This window comes from Pseudopipra pipra, chromosome Z (assembly GCF_036250125.1).
Source record: "Pseudopipra pipra isolate bDixPip1 chromosome Z, bDixPip1.hap1, whole genome shotgun sequence".
In the NCBI taxonomy this organism is placed as follows: domain Eukaryota; kingdom Metazoa; phylum Chordata; class Aves; order Passeriformes; family Pipridae; genus Pseudopipra; species Pseudopipra pipra.
The window spans coordinates 39,854,611-39,875,101 of NC_087581.1; the positions used below are offsets into that span (position 1 = coordinate 39,854,611).

Sequence of the window (20,491 nt, forward strand, 5' to 3'; positions counted from 1 at the left end):
TAGATTGAATAGACTTCCATCAGTACGGTATCGAATGTAGATACCGTCCTGATCATTGAGGTCTGCTGTGGCCCTTTGGAGCATCATGCTAAAGAAGACGGTGAATAGGGTAGGAGCGAGAACGCAGCCTTGTTTCACACCATTCTTAATTAAAAAGGGCTCAGAAAGTGTGTTGCCATATCTGACTTGGCCATGCTGATCCTCATGGAGTGAGATGATCATTTTGAGGAATTTAGGGGGACAACCTAAACGTTCCAAAATCTGCCACAGACCTTTTCTGCTCACAGTGTCAAAAGCCTTAGTGAGGTCGACAAAGGTTACATAAAGACCTTTGTTCTGTTCCCTACACTTCTCTTGCAGTTGTCTGAGGACAAATACCATGTCTGTGGTGCTCCTGTTGGCTCTGAAACCACACTGACTTTCAGGAAGGATACCTACTGCTATAGTGGGTATTAGTCTGTTCAAGAGTATTCTTGCCAGGATTTTGCCAGCAATGGAGAGCAGAGTAATACCACGATAGTTTGAGCAGTCAGATTTAATTCCTTTCTTCTTATACAAGGTGATGATGACTGCATCACGAAGGTCAGATGGTAGTTCGCCGAGTTCCCAACAGCGCACCACGAACTCATGGAATTTGGTGTGGAGTGCAGGGCCCCCATGTTTCCAGATTTCAGGTGGAATTCCATCAATCCCAGCTGCCTTGCCAATTTTCACCTGCTGTATGGCCTTGAGGGTTTCTCCTAAAGTGGGGGCAGTATCCAATTCATACTTTACTGGTTGTTGTGTGATGGACTGAATTGCTGAGTCTTGGACTGTGCGGTTGGTACTGAAAAGAGTCTGAAAGTGTTCAGACCATCGATTCAGAATGGAGGTTTTATCTGTCAGAAGTGTTTGACCATCAGCGCTGAGTAGAGGGCTTTGTACCTGGTATGTAGGCCCGTATGCTGTTTTCAAGGCCTCATAGAAGCCTTTGTGATCACCTGTATCTGCGCATAATTGAGTTTTTTCAGCTAGGTCAATCCACCATTTGTTCTGGATGTCACGGAGTTTCTGTTGGAGCTTGCTGCATGCGAGACGAAAGGCTGCTTTTCTTGCGTGACAGGATGGCAGTGCAAGGTGTGCTTGGTGGGCGGTTCTCTTCTTCCTCAACAAGTCTTGGATTTCTTGGTTGTTTTCGTCAAACCAATCCTTGTTCTTCTTGAGGGAGAACCCTAAGGATTCTTCGGAGGATTGCAGGATGCTGTTTTTAATATGATGCCAGATTGTTTCAGGAGAGGAATCTGCAGAATTTTTGGGAATGTTATCGAGCTTAGTTTGAAGGTTTGCCTGGAAACTATCTCTTACTGTGGCTGATTGGAGATTGTTAACTTGGAGTTTTCTCCTTGGGATGCTGCCCCTTTTTGGTTTGATTTTGATCTTGAAATTGAGTTTACAGCGCACCAGCCGATGGTCTGTTTGGCATTCTGCGCTGGGCATCACGCGGGTATGGTGGACATCGCGGACATCTCTCCGTCGCACCAGGACATAATCGATGAGGTGCCAATGCTTAGAACGGGGGTGCATCCAGGTTGTCTTCAGACTATCTTTCTGCTGAAAGATAGTATTAGTGATGGTGAGTTGTTGCTCTGCACAGAATTCTAGCAGAAGTCGACCATTATCATTGCAGTTTCCAACACCATGCTTGCCTAATACACCTTTCCAAGCTTCAAAATTCTTGCCTACTCTGGCGTTGAAATCACCAAGGATAATGATCTTATCGTCTGCAGGGACCTTTTGGGTAAGGAGGCGCAGGTCAGTGTAAAATTTATCTTTTTCAGCAGGGTCAGCTTGGAGAGTTGGGGCGTATATACTAAAGATGACAACATGTTGCTTGTTGTTTAGTGGAAGGCGTAGGGAGATAATGCGGTCAGAGTGACCTGTCGGCAGATTTTCGAGTTTAGGAACAATAGAGTTTTTGATCATGAAGCCGACTCCTGAGAGGTGTTTTTCGGTTCTGGGCTTGCCTGACCAAAAGAGTGTGTAACCGGCACCATGTTCTCTGAGGCTGCCTTCTTCATGAAGGCGAACTTCACTGAGAGCGGCAATGTCGATGTTGAGACGAGCCAGCTCATGGGCAATTAGGGCAGACCGACGCTCAGGACGTCCGCTATCTGCAGAATCGAGCATGGTTCTGATGTTCCAACATGCTAGAGTTAATTTAGGTACACCTTTGGAGGCAGGTGCGTGCCTTTGACTTTTCTTTGTGCGACCGCATTGGAGGAAGATGCCCGTTGGTCTGCGGTTAACCAACCGGGTGAAAGTGGAGATGAGCTTTGTTTAGGCCACCTTTTCTAGGCCCCTCTCCGAGTGGAGCAAGCAGTGCTGTCCTTGGAAAGGCTGCTTGGTCGTTCAGGGTGCTGCCTCAAGAGACTGTCATCTCCGGTCAGTCTCAAATGACCAATATCCTGAACCGCCTGCATGCAGGGTTGAGTCTGCGGCTCCCAGTGCATCTTTCACCTGCCGTTTCGACCCTCGCCCGTCGCTACAGGACTTTTTGCATGCGGGTAAAGCCTTCAAGCCTGCGCAATGGATTTTTTAGGTGAGATGCAGTATGCGCGGAACTGAACCCACCCTTTAGTCCTGAGGTTCATCTGCCAGGGCCGAGCGAGCTTGGACGGTGGCAGTGAGGTCCTCAGGATGTAGGTTTGATTAGAGTGACCTTCTCTTAGATGGATGGCCTTACAGGGCTAAGCGAGCTCCATCTGCCCGGGTTTGGGATTAGAGTTGTCCTTCTCCTAGGATGACTGCCAGAAGGCTAATGAGCTCATCCTACCCACAGATTTATTGTATCTGACCCTATAGTTTTGACCTGTCTGGCATGGGCGACCCTACCAAAGGCATGTACCATCGCCAGCGTAGCTCGCAACCACATAGGGGTATACAGGTTGCATTCTTACTATTGAAAACGATTAGGCCAAGTCTTACACTACCTAGTTTTCTGCCATCTGTCTATATTCAATCCCAGGGAAGCACCCGGGATCAGCCCTTTGTCCTGACCAACCTTACAGGATGTAACAGATAAATCCAGGACATACCAAACCTGGGCAGTAGCCACGGGTGAACCAAAAACAAACAAACGAGCGAAACTGTTCTGGCCACCATACCCATCTAGGGCTCGAGGCCCTCTCTAGGCCCCAGCCCGACCAAGATCTCCAAGCCCCAGAGGAAACTATTATCCACTCTGATCTTGTCCTCCCCCCACCGTGTTTCCTCATATCTTCCCACGCACTACTTGCCTGACCACCCTCCAGTCCGAGGACCCCTACAGCCTCCTTGTTACCCCCCCCTCCCCAAACCAGACCGGCAAACCTCTGTGTATTCCGAGGCTTCAATTCTCCTCTCTCCTTTCGCACGAGGGCACAAGGTCACGCCGGCGAAGCTCCCTCTCTCCTTTCCCGCTGGGGGGGGAGGGGACCGGGGGCGGCCCCGCGCGGGACCCCGGGGCGGCCCCGCGCGGGACCCCGGGGCGGCCCCGCGCGGGACCCCGGGGCGGCCCCGCGCGGGACCCCGGGGCGGCCCCGCGCGGGACCCCGGGGCGGCCCCGCGCGGGACCCCGGGGCGGCCCCGCGCGGGACCCCGGGGCGGCCCCGCGGCCGCGCGAGAACCGCGGGAGCGACCCCGCGGCCGCGCGAGAACCGCGGGAGCGACCCCGCGGCCGCGCGAGAACCGCGGGAGCGACCCCGCGGCCGCGCGAGAACCGCGGGAGCGACCCCGCGGCCGCGCGAGAACCGCGGGAGCGACCCCGCGGCCGCGCGAGAACCGCGGGAGCGACCCCGCGGCCGCGCGAGAACCGCGGGAGCGACCCCGCGGCCGCGCGAGAACCGCGGGAGCGACCCCGCGGCCGCGCGAGAACCGCGGGAGCGACCCCGCGGCCGCGCGAGAACCGCGGGAGCGACCCCGCGGCCGCGCGAGAACCGCGGGAGCGACCCCGCGGCCGCGCGAGAACCGCGGGAGCGACCCCGCGGCCGCGCGAGAACCGCGGGAGCGACCCCGCGGCCGCGCGAGAACCGCGGGAGCGACCCCGCGGCCGCGCGAGAACCGCGGGAGCGACCCCGCGGCCGCGCGAGAACCGCGGGAGCGACCCCGCGGCCGCGCGAGAACCGCGGGAGCGACCCCGCGGCCGCGCGAGAACCGCGGGAGCGACCCCGCGGCCGCGCGAGAACCGCGGGAGCGACCCCGCGGCCGCGCGAGAACCGCGGGAGCGACCCCGCGGCCGCGCGAGAACCGCGGGAGCGACCCCGCGGCCGCGCGAGAACCGCGGGAGCGACCCCGCGGCCGCGCGAGAACCGCGGGAGCGACCCCGCGGCCGCGCGAGAACCGCGGGAGCGACCCCGCGGCCGCGCGAGAACCGCGGGAGCGACCCCGCGGCCGCGCGAGAACCGCGGGAGCGACCCCGCGGCCGCGCGAGAACCGCGGGAGCGACCCCGCGGCCGCGCGAGAACCGCGGGAGCGACCCCGCGGCCGCGCGAGAACCGCGGGAGCGACCCCGCGGCCGCGCGAGAACCGCGGGAGCGACCCCGCGGCCGCGCGAGAACCGCGGGAGCGACCCCGCGGCCGCGCGAGAACCGCGGGAGCGACCCCGCGGCCGCGCGAGAACCGCGGGAGCGACCCCGCGGCCGCGCGAGAACCGCGGGAGCGACCCCGCGGCCGCGCGAGAACCGCGGGAGCGACCCCGCGGCCGCGCGAGAACCGCGGGAGCGACCCCGCGGCCGCGCGAGAACCGCGGGAGCGACCCCGCGGCCGCGCGAGAACCGCGGGAGCGACCCCGCGGCCGCGCGAGAACCGCGGGAGCGACCCCGCGGCCGCGCGAGAACCGCGGGAGCGACCCCGCGGCCGCGCGAGAACCGCGGGAGCGACCCCGCGGCCGCGCGAGAACCGCGGGAGCGACGCCCAGGTAAATAATGATTGAACAACATTAGCACTCCAAATGTCCAAACATCCTCCTCCAAATGAGTCTTATCTCTGCTCCCCAATTAGTGAAGCTGGCCCTGTGCAATCACCACTGTTTGGAATAGCAGTCCCAGCACAGGTAGATGGGGACTTGGAGACAGATCAGGTATCTGCTGTCCAAACACCTTAACCTCTTTATTCTTTGCAGTGTGGTCTGAAGACTTTCTTCCCCTTGGCAATATAATCTAACCTCTATTAAGGATGCAAGATTACCAGACTTCAGTGTTTCAATATCTCACTGTGCACACAGTGGGAAACGGGAGGAAGTCTGGCTATTTCTCTGCTGCTTTTCTGAAATAGTTGGCTTTTGGTGTAGTTTTACCATAGCTCTCCCCATAAGAAATTAATAAACACTCATAAACCTTCTGAAAAACTGATCGGATTTTTTTACAGGATCTTTCCCACACAGACTAGGGAAAGCTGAGGAATATTTTCAGTTCTAGTGAGGAGAATGGACTCATGCCAGGATTCTAGACAGGTATAAATTAGAAAAGATCCATGACTTTTTATAGTCTTGGAAACGTTCTTTTCCCTAGTTACTGGTCTCCCAGGGGGGAAAGCAAACCCAAACAAATATGTTATATTTGTAAAAGGACAGCTATAGAGACTATCAGTCCCATAACTACATAAAAATATATATTTAACATGGAATAGTAAACAGTTAAAGATTTATGGAAGTCTCTTATGCATATTTCACTCTCTATATGGAATTTCAGAATATTAATAAATAGGTAAGTAGACCAATTTTTCATGTATTTACAAAATTGCTAATAATGAAGTGAATATCATCTCCAAAAATAAATTAGAAAGCACACTCAAACAGAAACCAGCCATTGATTATTTGCTGACTGATAGTAACTTCACATTTCACTTAATGGGAAAAGGAAGGTATCACGCAACACCAAATAAATTTTATTTGATCCAGTGATGCATTTAACTAATATTCTTTCATATTAACCACAAACTTTTCTTTTTCCAGATGATAATCTTGGGGAGTTTTTTCGGATGAGAACTTATGGGGATTCTTTTCCCCCTTGTTTACCCATAGAGAGTAATTTTGTAATGAAACCATGGCTTTAACAACTGGATGATCTATTCCCACATTGGCTCCTTTCCACACTCCAGTCTCCATCCAATGCACAACAAATAAACCACTGCACTTCAGAAGCAAAACAACAACGAAAAAACCCACCCAAAAGTAATCTGTCAAAGAATTTCACACTGTAGTTGAAACTCTAAAAAAAAAAAGTCACACTGAATGAAGGGAAGATTTGGCCAGATAATCATGAAAATGAAAGAAAAAAAATCTAATTTTTAAATAATCATTTAATATTCATCTGGATAAACATACAAAGAGAATCTTTCTTTTCACAGGAATTCTTGATCAGTACCCATCCTCCAAGGAAAATCCCAGTGAAGGGGGTGTGTGAAATGCTTCCAGATACCTTTGGCTTGCTTATATAGAAGTCCCCACTAGACTAATCTCACGTTCGTGGTAGCTCTGGTAGCTCCTTTCAGTGCATACGGATACACCAGGAATTAATTGTCCCTTTGGGTTCTTTTATGTGTTTTAAATTTTTCAAGCCAGAGCACAGCAAAAATTGCAATATTTACAACTGTGGCAATGACTACAATGAAGTAGGTGATGAAATCTTCCTTACTTAATGTACTTCAGTAGGAAGCTGTGAAGAAATATGAACTACCTCTTTTAGCAGTGAAAGCTTTCCAAAGTTGTTTTCCTGTGGCCATTGTGAAGAAAAACAGTTCAGAAAGCTCTGCTTTGTGGATTCAGATCTGGGATAGAAAGTCATATATTTTAATTACACAGGTGACTGTGTTTTAAAACAAAGAGGTGAAAGTCACCAGGACAAGAATAAGAGCTTAACATATCTTTTCAGAAAAGGTAATAGCTTATTTACTTATTAAGGATCCTTTATCATTACCTAAATGAACAGGACAAAAATCAAGGATGATGGAAGATCAATAGTGTTTTGAGAGGTTTACCCCAGTAATTCAGGCAGTAATGCACAGTAAAGACATTGCAAGAAGAAGATACTTGCATAGACATTTGAAGAATCTACTGAAAGAAAATAAAAAAGAAAGAAAAAAAAAGACTCTGATCACTTTTATCAGCCCTACTTAAAATTTAGGGTTATTTTGAGAGCAATGAATTTGGACTTGACACTTGACCTCTGTTCATGGACCCCTGTTCAGCAACAGCTCAGAGGAGTCTCCTGCACCCAGTAACTTCCACGGGACCTAATTCACCCAAGAGTGCAGGGTGTGCCCAAGAACTGGGGAATAAAATCAACTCCCATTAATTTAAGAAGTCCCTGAAATTTCTTCAAATCTCGTTCCTTTCAGCCAGCCCAATCCTCCCAACTCAGTGATTAGACAACTTTGACAATCCCAGCAGGTTACAGAGTCATGGCCTTTCCCAAAAGGAGGAGAAAAAGTAACCAGTGAGCCATGTTTACTGCTGTCAGCACTGATTCTACAGGATTAATTATCTATTAGCGAATTTTCAATGGTATAGTAATGTTTTTGACTGCAATGCACCATTTTCAAAGGCAATTCAGAGCCAGTCCTGCAACTCTGTATTTGTGTGTGCAGCTTGACTTGTAGCTGGGACTAAATGTGGGAGCTTGTTTTCTCTAAAGAGTACAAAGGGGTCCACAAAACAGAGACCATAAATAACTTCTCAGTGTTCTTAACAAACCTCAGAACTGTAAAAAAAAAAGACAAAATTCACTGTCATAATATGTGAATTAAACGGAACAGTAGGGATTAGGGACAGGACAGGTGGAAGATGTTCATCCCCCTCTTCAATTTGTGATCAAATATCAATATATTCAGTTTGCAGAAGCTATATACTTGACAAAAAAAAATAAAAAAAACACCCAGTTGCACCTCTCTTATCTATATGATTACGTAATGGAGAGAAGAGGGATGAGAAGACAGAGTGCCTCTAGGAAGACACCCTATCTGATGTGCCTGTACAGAATACATAACCATTTTTCCCTCATTTGTTATCACGCTGTTAGTAACAACACCACTAACACTTCATATGAAACAGGCTTGTCTGAAGTAATCCTTAAGAGCAAGCTTGCTAGAAATGCTCAAATTAAAACCTTCATGAAATCTTGGGTCTTTGAGACTTAAAATGTAGTTTTAGATTCATAAACAGAATGCATTTTATGGAGAACTAGGGTGTTTACCTGTTTCAGTTATGAGATAGAATAGCATTGCCATAAATATTTCGCCATCTTTTCTAGCACAAAGTAAATATATTTTTACTGCTACTCACCATTACTCATACAAAAATAAGGTTGAATAAGAAATCAAGGTTATACTGGCATTAAAACAACCTTTCCCTGATGATCTCATCAGTTTTTGAAGGATTGAAGTTTAATTTTTTTGTCTCCTTTTTTTTTTAAAGTCATAATTCTGACAAGGTTAGATAGAATGCACCCATGGAAGCATTTTGTGGTGAAATATAGGGACACTTGCCAATAGAAATGTTTATAATAAACTCAGGACAGGAACAACCTGAGAAAATTCCTTCAATATTGGGAAATTCAGTGTGTCTTAAAGCTCCCTCTCATGCTTCCTTTTCAATCTCCAAGCTCTGGAGCCCCTGAACAGGGCTGAATGTTGCTGTTTCACCCTAATGCCACGTTAGGAGCTGCAGAGCTGGACTTGTACGTGATAAGGAGTGGGGAGGTAGCAGCAGGTCACTTACTATTGACTCCCCTGTTGCAAAGTCCTGCTGACACTCGAGCACAAGGTATTCATCTATCTTGCCTGTTTGTGGCTTTTTGATACTCTCCTAATCAACACTGTCAGCAGAGCTGCTCTGAATTTAGTTGAGAGCATTAACGCAGTCAGTACAGTGGCAGTGATGCATGTTTTAACTAGCGCCCAGCTCAGCTAACACAGTGATTTATCCATGGTAGCACCACAGTTGTTGCTGACATACTGGAAGGAGGACAGTTGCATGGAGAAAAGCCAACATGTTTTACCTTTTTAATATTCGCATTGCAATGTAAAGTATTGACTTCTAATAGCCTAGGAGAACTAACAGGGTCATTTGCTACAAATAATAATTCCTAATGCGACTGTAGAATTGTACCTGAGGAAAAACAAATTAAATACTTTAATATATATTTACTTTATATAAATACTGTGTATATTTATAATATATATACTTAATATATAAATACTTTAAAGAAAAGTTTCTGATCCCAAACGATTTTGTCTCATTTAATTGGACGTGGGTCCAGCAAAGCCTTTTCATAACTTTGCTATTAGATCCTCTGCAAACTCATCCTCCTGATGGTGGTGTTTTCAGTCTGTCATACCTCAAGGTAACAACAAACATTCTCACAACTTTACTGTACTCAACCACATCTCAGCCCCAGTCAACCCCCTAAAAGCCACTCATCACCTTTGCCATCTTCAGTAAGACTTATTTACATACTTCCAATTAGGCATGCTGAATCAGAGACACAAATTGACCCACTAATTTAATTTGTCTCTCTGTGAAAAGATCAGAATATAGGTTAAACCCTGCTTGTATGGAAAAGAAAAATACAAAGATTTTTGGCCCATGCAATGCTAATGTGGAGGAACATATGTTATGGGAATTATCAAAAAACACCTATTTCATTTAGCTTTTGTTGAGAACTTTCAATTTATGCCTCAGAGAGCTTACATAATTAGACAGAATAAAAACTGCTTAGTCCATTGCTTCTTACTATTAAGCCATTATTTTAGTCCCCAAAGGTAGTTGTTATGAATGCAATTAACTGGATGACATGAATTATTCAAATACTGGCATGTGGAGACTGTCATCTCAAGAAGAGGCCCATAATCAATCTCTTGTCTTTTAGAGGTTTATAGCCCTGTAAAATTTCATGTTATTTACAAGATATTGATTAAATGAGTATTAACTATCTAAAATTTAAGGACAACTAAGAAACACCAAGGTCGTTTATCGCTAGTATTAGTTTCTTCATATAATTTTAACTTATGAATACTCTTCTTGTCTTTGGCATGCTAATGTCTCCTGGAAAGAATTTCCCAAGAATGTCTATAATACTTCTTAAAGAATCAGTCCAAGAATATGTAAATAAGAATGTCTGAAAATATCTGTATGTATTTCCCCTTGTAAAATAGCTTTGATCAATAGGATTTAGAAGACAGGATGTCAGACTCAGGTCACAGAAACAAACGGATACTTTTCTTTTAATGCTACATGAAACCCCCCTTCTTCAGGGAAAAGAAGTGAATTCATGAGGTACAATATTAAAATCACAATGAAAATGGTTGTGCAATAATTTTAAATATCAGAAGTACTTTATCTAACATACTTTCCATCTACTTTTATGGCACTTTGGCAGATGCGTTCTGCTAACAACTCTGGTGACAAATAACACCTTCTCTCAAAGCTAAAATGGACAACTGAAAAAACTTCCAAATCTGATTTCACTGGGCTTCATCTAGGTCCTATGGACCTTCTTAGACCAAGAAATCATAGAATTATAGAATTATTAATGTTTGAAAAGACATCCAATGTATTGATTAAATGAATAATAACTATCTGAAATCTAAGCTTAGCTAAGAAACACCAAGGTCATTTACTGCTATAATTAATTTCTTCATATACTTTGAACTTGTGAATACTCTTCCTGTCTCTGGAATGCTAATGTCTTCTGGAAAGAATTTCCTCAAAATGTCTAGAAGACTTCTAAAAGAGTCAGTTCCTCTTAAAGAATCTTAAAGAATAGGGCCCCTCTGAACCTCCTTTTCCTCAGACTGAACCCCTCCATGTCCCTCGGGTAAGTAAGCAGATGGTAAGTAAGGAGGAAATGTGCCAGAAAATGACAAGTCTGTTGCACAGATGAAGAAATTATCTGCTTTAGTTTTGAAAGATGGGGGCTAAAGCAAAAACTAAAATAGCAGGGAACATGCAGGAGTTCAGAGTTCCCTGTCCATGTAAGATCCCTACTGTGAGACAGCATTGCACATACCCAGCTTATCTCAACACAGTGGGAAACTACTTAGTTCCTCAACCAGAATAAACTCAGCAAGTGATGATAGTGCTCCCAAATGGTGCACAACCTGTATTAAAATACACAACTTTACTCCCTTTTTTCCATGGTCAAAGTCATCCTAATGAATGTTTACCTATTTAAAATTGTCTTTTCCAATGAGCCTGGCCACCACAGCAGCCTATTATCCTTGTCCATGCCACCCTTTTGCTTTTCCCATATATCTGCAGGTGTCTTTTCTAGTCACTGTTGGGTTTTTTGGTTGTCAGTTTATAGAGGATCTTGAAGTTGCAGATGTAATTAGTACTTCTGACTGAGATGGGAATGCTACACATAATTAGGACTGTTAAGACTGTGCCCACAACACGACAAAATTTGTGGGAGAAAGACAAGTGGCAAAGCAGGAGTGTATGAAAACAATCCTTCCCACATATATTGCCATCTTTGAGAATAATCTGTTAGTTGCTATGAGACTGGTTGTGCAGGGAGAGAGGCCAAGGTTTGAGATGGACACAAGAGAAGTGACAAGTTAGATCAGTAAGCACACAGGGGACAGATGGTTTTGTGATGGATTAAAAGATTATGCCACTCAAACAATTTCTCCATCCTCAGATGTTACAGAACACAAAAGGTTGGCTCAAATGATGAATGTCTCCTGAATCTAGTGAAAGTACTTGGCTGAGTATTTGTTGAATAATGACAAACATACTCATAAAATATTTTTCATTGTCTTTTGAAATTAAGAATTAAAGGACAAAAGAAATTAATTTCTCTGTCTATTGTCTATAACTAAAAGTTACCCTTCCATGAGACTTCCCTTATTTCTCTATGCATTTTTCCTCAAAAGTCTTTCTACAGAAATTGTCAGGGAAAAGATTAGATTGAAAACATGAAACATTTCTTGGTTTTGTGATAGACAATTTTTGAAAAGTCTCTTTGAAAGACTCAAGGTCTGAACAATGTCTTTTTATCTTAACCACTCATGGAAGAAGAATGTTCTAAGAGTGCAAGACTAAAATATGCTCCTATTTTTCAGTCCGTAGAACTGATGATTGACTGAAATTAAGTGGTCTTTGAGATGACAAACACATGCTGCCATTTCCAGGGGAGGCCAAGAGCATGAGTTTACTTTACAGAGAAGGACCTCAGGGTCCTGGTGGACAACCAACTGTCCCTGTCCAGCCACATGTCCTTATGGCTAAGAAGGCCAGTGGGATGTTGGGGTGCATTGGGAAGAGAATTTCCAGCAGATCAGGGATGACTCTGCTGAAGCAGGGAGGTGGTCCCTTCCAGCCTGATCCATTCTGGGATTCTGTATATAGATGTCTTGTACCGCACCAAAAAAAAAAAAATTCTAATATACTGTCATATGATTTAACTTTTTCTTGAACTTTTGTTTCCTGAACCTAAGCTACAATGAGGTAGCTTGAAACAGCATTTTTCTAGAAGTCAAGTCTAGCAGGAAAGTAACTAAGAGTGAGGACCCTTTGCTCAGCCAGTTTTGAAAGGGAGTGTTTAGAAGATGACCTGTTTGACTATCATCTATCAACATGGTATCATTTTTCAGATTTAGATCCTGTCCCCAAAACAGGGGGACTCTGATCCTCATACAGCACCACCACATACGTGTTGGGGCATCTGTTTTTACTGATGCAAGAAACCAGGTGGAGACACATTTGTTCATTTCAGTGTGTTACCACTTTCTGGTTTGGTTGTTTTTAATATCAGGATGGCAAATGTGGGGAAAAAAAAAGTATTTAGCTGAAATGGATGGTGTCACAGATGCAGGAAATAATGTGTTTAAAGGTCCTGTTGCTTCAGCCCTTCATCCACATTACAGGGAGTAATTAAGGAGAGCTGACAGAGCACGTGATGGATGTGTTCACAACAGCATCAAATCTCGGTTGCAATGGGGATGCTGATTCTGAACTGACTGATTTTGTGTACCTGAAACTTCAATCAAAAGTTGTTTGAATACGTCTGTGCATGGGCATTTGTGTGTACGAGGAATGAAACTGGGAGATATGATATGAAATAGATATCAAGATATAGGACTCCAGGGAGTTTATGGATGATTACACTAAGAAATAGGTTCCCCATCCTTTTTGTTTTCTCTCCTTCTTTGAGTACATAAATTATATTTTTGGCCTGTAAGCTAAGTGTGCAGATGCTGAGAGCAGGCATTGGTATTGAGTTCAGTGAAGTCACTGAATCTATGGCAGGCTTTGGTTAGCTGACCACCTCTTCTAACTCCTGCAGTTCAAAGATGGGATAGAGTCATAGTTTTCATCCTAGGCCTTCCTGGAGACCAGCTTGTAACCAGGAAGGAACAAGGGTAGTGACCAAGGAAGTGTTCCATGCTATTCCTTTACATAACCCGGGGTATAAATAAGAGAGCTCGCTCTCTTCTCTTCTGGCAAGGTTCAAGAACGGTAGGTCTCTACATGGTCTTGCTTATCTGAAGTTGAGGCCCGTATCAACTGCTGTTGTCTGCCACGCATAAGGGAAGAGTGCTGGGCCGCGGTCTGGCTGTCCTGCTTTCTCAAGAGAAGTGATGAGATTTTGCCAGTTCTTTAGTCACCCGAAGAAAAGATACAAGGACTCCCTGAAACAACATCTCAGCCTTGGCCATATTGATCAACATAACTGGTCTACTCTGGCCTCAAATCGGGAGGCCTGTTGACACACCATCTATAACGCAGCTGTCTCCTTTGAGAACACACGCAGGATCACTCTCGAGGAGAAAAGGCAACGCAGAAAGAACCGCGTTCTGCAGAATATACCATCTAAAGAGTCTTTCTGCTGTGCCTTTTGCAATCGGATACGTCTATCTCGTATTGGCCTCATAAGTCACCAACGTGCCTGTAACAAATGTGGATAGAGCCTTCCCAAATCTTCGTTTGGGAAGCCCAGCCATGATGGTAGTCTGCTGGTTACTGGGTTTTTAGATTGTGCATACCTGTTTTGTTTCTGTCCCTTTCCATCCTTTTTTTGTCCTTTTTTTCCCTTCTCCGTTCCCCTCTTCCCTTTCAGGAAGCTATTTGGGGTTTCTGGGGTTATAGGTACATAGTATTCTCACTGTATATATCTATTTTATATGTAATATATATATATTGCTATGGCTCGGCTGTTTGATTTTTTTTTTTCCCCTCTCTGGGAAGCCAGGCTCTGTTGTTGAGTTTTGGAGACTTGGCGGCAAGCCAGCTCTAAACTTGCACAGATAGTTTTGAGAGAAGTCAACTTCACTTGCATTATTAGTTTCTGTTCTCTACTGTCAAGGGCTTTCAGGGACTTACTGACACTCTTCAATATCCTCCAAGGAAATTCTTCAATGATATTAAGTCAAATATTGGAGTATTGACAAAAAACTTTTAACAGTTTTTTCAGTGTCTAACTTAGCAGGTGAAGTCTTCCTATGTGGTGGGCATCACCATACACAATGACTCTGACATTGTGTGTCATAAGGTTCACTGGCCACATTATACCAAGACGAGAGCTATATTAAGTAATATTAAACATTCAAGCTGTGACAACAGGTATTTTTGGAGGCTGATACAACAGTACTCATGAACACAGAAATGAACTTTGACAAAATGAATGGTTTGACAGATGGCAGCTTGCTTAGAGCTCTCATCAACAGATGTCTGAATGAATGTTTTGCAAGACCTCTGTGTATTTTCGGTTTTATCATTTCATTAGCAAATGGCTATCACCTGGTGTATACTTGCTCTTTGGAAGCTCTTGATGAGGAAGCTGTTAATCTTTTTTTCCTTGCCTTTTTTTTAGATTAAAAAAACACCCAGTACTTTATGGTTTCCTGCTTGAGGGTAACAATGATGGAACTTAGAAAGTTTCTATTACAAGTACCTTTTTTTTTGTGTTACACTAGTTATGATTAGGTTGGTGATATTCATAGTCACAGATCTAATTATACCATGGGACTGCAAGCCCCAAAAATTGTGAGGCTGAGCACCAGAAGTGGAATTGAAACCAAAAGTGGTGTGGAAACAGTTGTGTAAAAACCAAAATAAGAGAGAATAAAAATATAAATCTACCAACCAGAAATAATATTACAGGATATTTAGGCTTTTTTTAAAAAATTGTTGATAGTAATCACGTCAAAAAAACAAAACCAAAAAAGAAACCAACTAAACAGAAAAACAACAAAACCAAAAACAATAACAACAAAACACTAAATAAAGTAATTCTAAATTAGGCAAAAGTTTTAGAAATATTTTGCCTTGAAGCTGCTGGAGTAGATTCCTTTCCATCCCAGATCACCTGTTTTTATTAACTGACCCTGGAAAAGAACAAAAATGTGAAATAGACCTGGAAAGGGATGAATTCTTGGAGGAGAAAAAAAATCCCAAACTCAATTATTTTGGATATTCTTGTATTCAATAAAAACTAGAGGAAAAAAGCTAACTACTCAACCTGAACTAACTTTACTTCCCCTTTTTGATTCTGCAGCCAAACCGAGCAGTCCAGCTGTTTTGTAAATGAGTCCTTCTACTTATCAAAATAATAAAATAAATGTTTGAATATTTTATTTAAAAACCCATTCATAATCACACTGATGTCTCTAGAGAAAGAGTTTATTCTATTTTAATGAAAGATAACAAAATAGATTTCTTATTATTCTATTTAATAACTAACATTTGTATCCAACAGTCTCCCACAACAGTTCAGGTGTTCAATCACATCTCTTACACAATGGCAGGGTACACTGTAGTAAGTGCATTTCCTTAATATTCTCTAAATGTAGGGTGTGCTCAAATCTGCGGTGGCTGTGGGTTAACACCTTGTAAAAACAATTTCCATGTCCAAAAGACTACAAAATACTTAAAAAGAAGAGGTGGTAGTCTCTTAAAAAAACCCAAAACAAACAAAAAAACCCACCCTATAGGCAGGGATCCTCTTCATGATTCATGATTTTGGATATGATACAGACATAACAGAATCAACAATCCTGACCATGGAGATATCTATTCTGATTCATACTGCCTTAAATAAAAATAAATATTAATATAAAAATAAAGATGTGTGCAAGGAATAAGTAGGGATGAAGTGAAATCAGGATGAAACAAACCAATGCATTTTAAAGCCACAAATGCAAAAGGATAAAAGAGAAAAGAGAAGATGCTGTTTTTAAAAAAAGAGTTGACAAAAACGACTCATTACTGGACAAGGTAAAGTGATCATTTTGGTTATATTTCAGGACAAAGTAATGAAAAATAATGAAGCCAGACAAGGCCTAGAAAGCAGGTAGAGCATTAATATCAGAATATAGGTATAAACAAGAGCACAAAGAATTTGCCAATACTTAGCTAGGATGTACTGCCAGAACTTAGAGATTAGGTGGTACCGTACACTGGAAGAATGCACACACATCTAACTTAAGTAAGATAAGGGGCAAAATGGGGGCTTGGGTCCAAGAATCTTGCAAAATTCACCATGGAGTCTGCCAAAACCAAGAAAGTTGAAAAGTTCATGAAGATGATGGAGGCTGGGCCAGGGGCTCATAAGGATGAAGAACAGGAACGACCCTCCTAGATTCTCCCCAAATTGAAGACCACACCACAGACTCTGCCTAGACTCCGCCTATCATGAATATTATAACTAGATGTTGCAATTATATGAATATGTATGTAAATATGTTGCAATCACTCGTAAAAATTGTAAAAAATCCTGTAATTTCACCGGGAAGGTGGAGCGGTTTTTCCAGGACAACCTGACCGTTCCCTGGGCACTCTGGAGGCCCGTGAAATAAACATACCTCGCTACTTAAGGCTACAAACTTTGTCTCTAAGCAGTTTTTCTGTTCGTGCCTTTTTGGGGGTAAAATATTGGCATCAATAAAAGCATGGGATTTTAATACCACTAAGAAAGTGGTAAGCAGTACACAGGTGCTGTTTTATTCCAGCCAAATTGTGAGGAGAAACAGAGGCCAGCAGAACTTTAAAAGGCAGGTATGACTGACTTTAATTTTCTTTCAAAAACATGGACATTGACCCTTTAAATCACAAGCCAATTACAAGCATTGTAGTGCCATTACTAATTACATACTGAGAGTGTAAATTTAAAATGGCAATTTCAATTTTCAGTTCATTGGGAGAATGCAGGAAAATGAAATTGAATACTAATTCATGTATATCAGACACCTGAAAGATTAGAGCAAAAAAGCTATGCACTCATTACAAGTGAGTTATAAGCAAAGCACTCAAACCTTTTATTTGCCAGGCTGCATATAAATAAAGAAATTAAATGATAAAGAAAATTGATAATGATGGATCAAGGCAAAAATAGCTACAGACCTGCACATAATCATACATTGCCTGACTTTGCCAATTATACACAGTTTCCCCTAGAATTTATCTAGCATTGGAAACTACAAGAACAGGTTATTGCTTCAGGTTCACTAAGCTAAATGTTCATTTACATTTCCCAAAAAGAGACTTTCTGATTTTGTAACTTTTCCCACTTTATCTCTGCCAAACATTCACACCATTTTTCATGCTTTCCTTTGGACCAGCTTCTTTGTCACTGGGAGCCTGCACTGTCATGTGCAGGCTGCTCACAGTAGGGTCTGGGGAGGAGCTGGTGACAGCATAAAGTAAAAACTCAAGTAGGTACTTGTCAGAGGTTTTTTCTCCCACCAGACCAGAAGGAAGGTAGCTGGTAATTTAGCCCAAATCAAGAGCGGGTTGATTGTTTTGCAACCCTCCACAAACGTTGATGAAGTGTCTCCCTGGCTACCACAGAACCTGTGCAAAAACAAGTTGTAGGATTTCTGCTTCTCCTCTTCCCTCAACAGAAACTGTTCATCCACATAAGGGTCAGGCAGTTTTTGCCTCTTAGAGCTCATTTTATGCTTGAAGAACAGTTCTCTGATGTAAAGAATTACTATGCAGTGCATAAAGTGTGAGTGTGTGGAGCTCTGTTCCCTTGCCAAATCAAAACAGGGTTCCTGCAGAACACTAAAAAGCACTTTTTTCCCTGCAAGTATAATTCCCCTAAAAATTCCATATTTTATGGTCCCAGGTGTTTTAAAGAGAAAAGTCTTCAGAAATGGAAAGAAAGAAATCCTGTTAAGATTTAAAGCTCTCTTCTGAAATTACAGACTACTTTTAATTTTGCTGTGAACTAAAAAAAAAAAAAAAAAAAAAAAAAAAAAAAATTTTGGCAGGTTTTGTGAAAATTATAGACCAAGTTTATTATGCAAGAAAAGTGAGAAGAAAAAGAAGGAACTGCTTGTTGGCTTGTTGCTTAGAATACATTAATCATATCACTTAACGCTTCTAGAAAATCCTTACACACTATAGTTGTCAAAATTACAGAATAACCTGTATGGGATAGGAATTACTTAGATTTGATTCATTGACTCAAAAAAAAAAAGAACAAATTGTTCAGATCTGATGCCCTGGGCTGAGATTTATAGACACATTTTCTCCATCAGCCCAATGTCCCTCCGAGGTAAGAGGAAAGGGAAGATTTTCCTGGGAGCAGAGCCCAAGGCAGACCCAAGTCTGGTTTGGGTACACACCTGCACAGGGGTCTGGGAGCTGCCTCCACTGTGGGTTGTGGCTTTGACAAGTGCAAACATCAGTAGAAGCATGAGACCATCAGACATGCCCATCCAGCTCATCTCCCAGAAAAAGATGTGTCTAGGCGTTCAGTACTAAATGATTTTTAATTTTTTTCCCCAGCTCATTTAATAAAGCCCATTCTCTAAAGAAGCCCAAAAGCTACTGTAATGCTGACATTTTCATTATCCATTAAAGTCACATTAGCTTTCTGCTCCTGCAGAAATAATTCTGTCTGAGTCCCTTAGACTTACTTTTTCCAGTTCTTTCTCAATGTATAAATTTTAGACTTCCTAATCCCTCTGGCCTTTACGGATGAAAACTGACTTAAGATACATTGAAGGGCCTTTGTGTTTTCACTCTGCAATAAATAACAAATAGTAACACTGGCTTCGTTTTCCAGAACTGACAAAATTCAGCACTCTCATCACCCCAGTTCCAGAAAACTTCATCAAACAGCACTTTGTGTCTGCTCTCCAAACGAGAAAAATGAACAGGTAATCCCTTGTGCTTTTTCCCCAGAGCCGCTCAGGAAAAATCATGAGTCGTAGTCAGGACAAAAACTTGAATGTGACAAATATTATGACATGCTCACAAAGGTAACTTGGAGTAGAGTGTGTCTGACACACCTGAGGGACATTATGGACAGTTCAACTCAGTGCTGACAGACAAGATGCTCAAATACCATGTTTAGCTAAATCCTATGTTCACTGGAAGGGAAGCATCCTCTTCACGTATTGACTATTCCAATTAATGCAAAAGGTTTTCCCTTAAGTATCTAACTTACTAACCTTTATTAACCAACAACTGAAATTGCCAAAGCTTAGGCCAATTCATATATCATGAAAACCTCATAAAAGCAAAGAGCTACAGCAATCACTAGATAATTATTATCTTCATTAAAATACTGCCACAGGACCTCATATTCACTGCTTCCACTGAAATCATTTGTTGGGCGCAGAGAAATCCAGTTCACAATGAGGGCACTGCCATTTGAATCATTCCAGCAATAACATCCTTGAGTGGGAATGAGAAAATCTGTATTTTCAGCCCCATGGATGTGGCTGAACTAACAGCTGTTCCAGCCTTAATTAAAACACTTCTTGTTACTTCCATTACGATGCAGATGATACTTAACCTATGTGCCCAGAGCAGCTCACCAGAGAGGACCAGCTCTTCCTGCAGGCTCTGGTACAGCCAAAACCACATTAAAGCTCTCTAGAAAGATGCCCACAGAAGACTGCACATGTCAAAACATCTCCACTGTGAGATATTGCTGTGATGTGCTTCTAAGGACCCAACTACGAAATGTAACATCTGTGGAAAGTAGCTTCTTTGAAAGCAGCCTTTATAAACCTGCTTTCCACAGTTTAGAACCACAAAGGAACACATGCACATTTTTAAATAAAAAGATTTGTGCTTTTGTAAAATCAAGATTATCACTGTTTTGCAACTAAATAGTCCCTTTTAGCCTAGGCCATGTTTCTGACAGTGAATAAGAATCTACCCGTTCATTAACCACTTGTCTTCATCAGTTTCTTAAGTGACACTGGCAATTGAGTCAAGGAGATTTTTTTCCCCCTCAGCTCCATCTGTTACCTGAATCCATGGCCATCTGTCATTCTCTGCAGCAGTCCAGGCATTCACAAGACCCTTCTTATTAAGCCGTGCATAGTATGGGTACCATTTCTGGAGGCCAAAAAGAGCTCGATGGGTGGATGATGCAGTGATTTGTTGGTTTGACACAATCCCTCCTTCTATCCCTAGTGGGCCAGAGCATCCTGCAAATGCAAAAGGAAAAAAGAAATGAATGCAACTCAAATGATCCGCTCTTCTGAGCCCCAAGTGGCTGTAATTGCAATATCA

The 20,491-nt window shown here is 43.2% G+C and overlaps 1 protein-coding gene across 3 annotated transcripts in view; it reads right to left on the minus strand.

Moving 5' to 3' along the window:
* Nucleotides 1-20,491, minus strand: part of EDIL3 (EGF like repeats and discoidin domains 3) — a 233,692-nt gene that overhangs the window by 57,051 nt on the left and 156,150 nt on the right. For all 3 annotated transcript variants that reach the window (XM_064642242.1, XM_064642241.1, XM_064642240.1), the window contains one exon: nucleotides 20,225-20,406. In XM_064642242.1, the coding sequence (XP_064498312.1) occupies nucleotides 20,225-20,406 (182 nt within the window). The remainder of the gene's footprint in view (nucleotides 1-20,224; nucleotides 20,407-20,491) is intronic.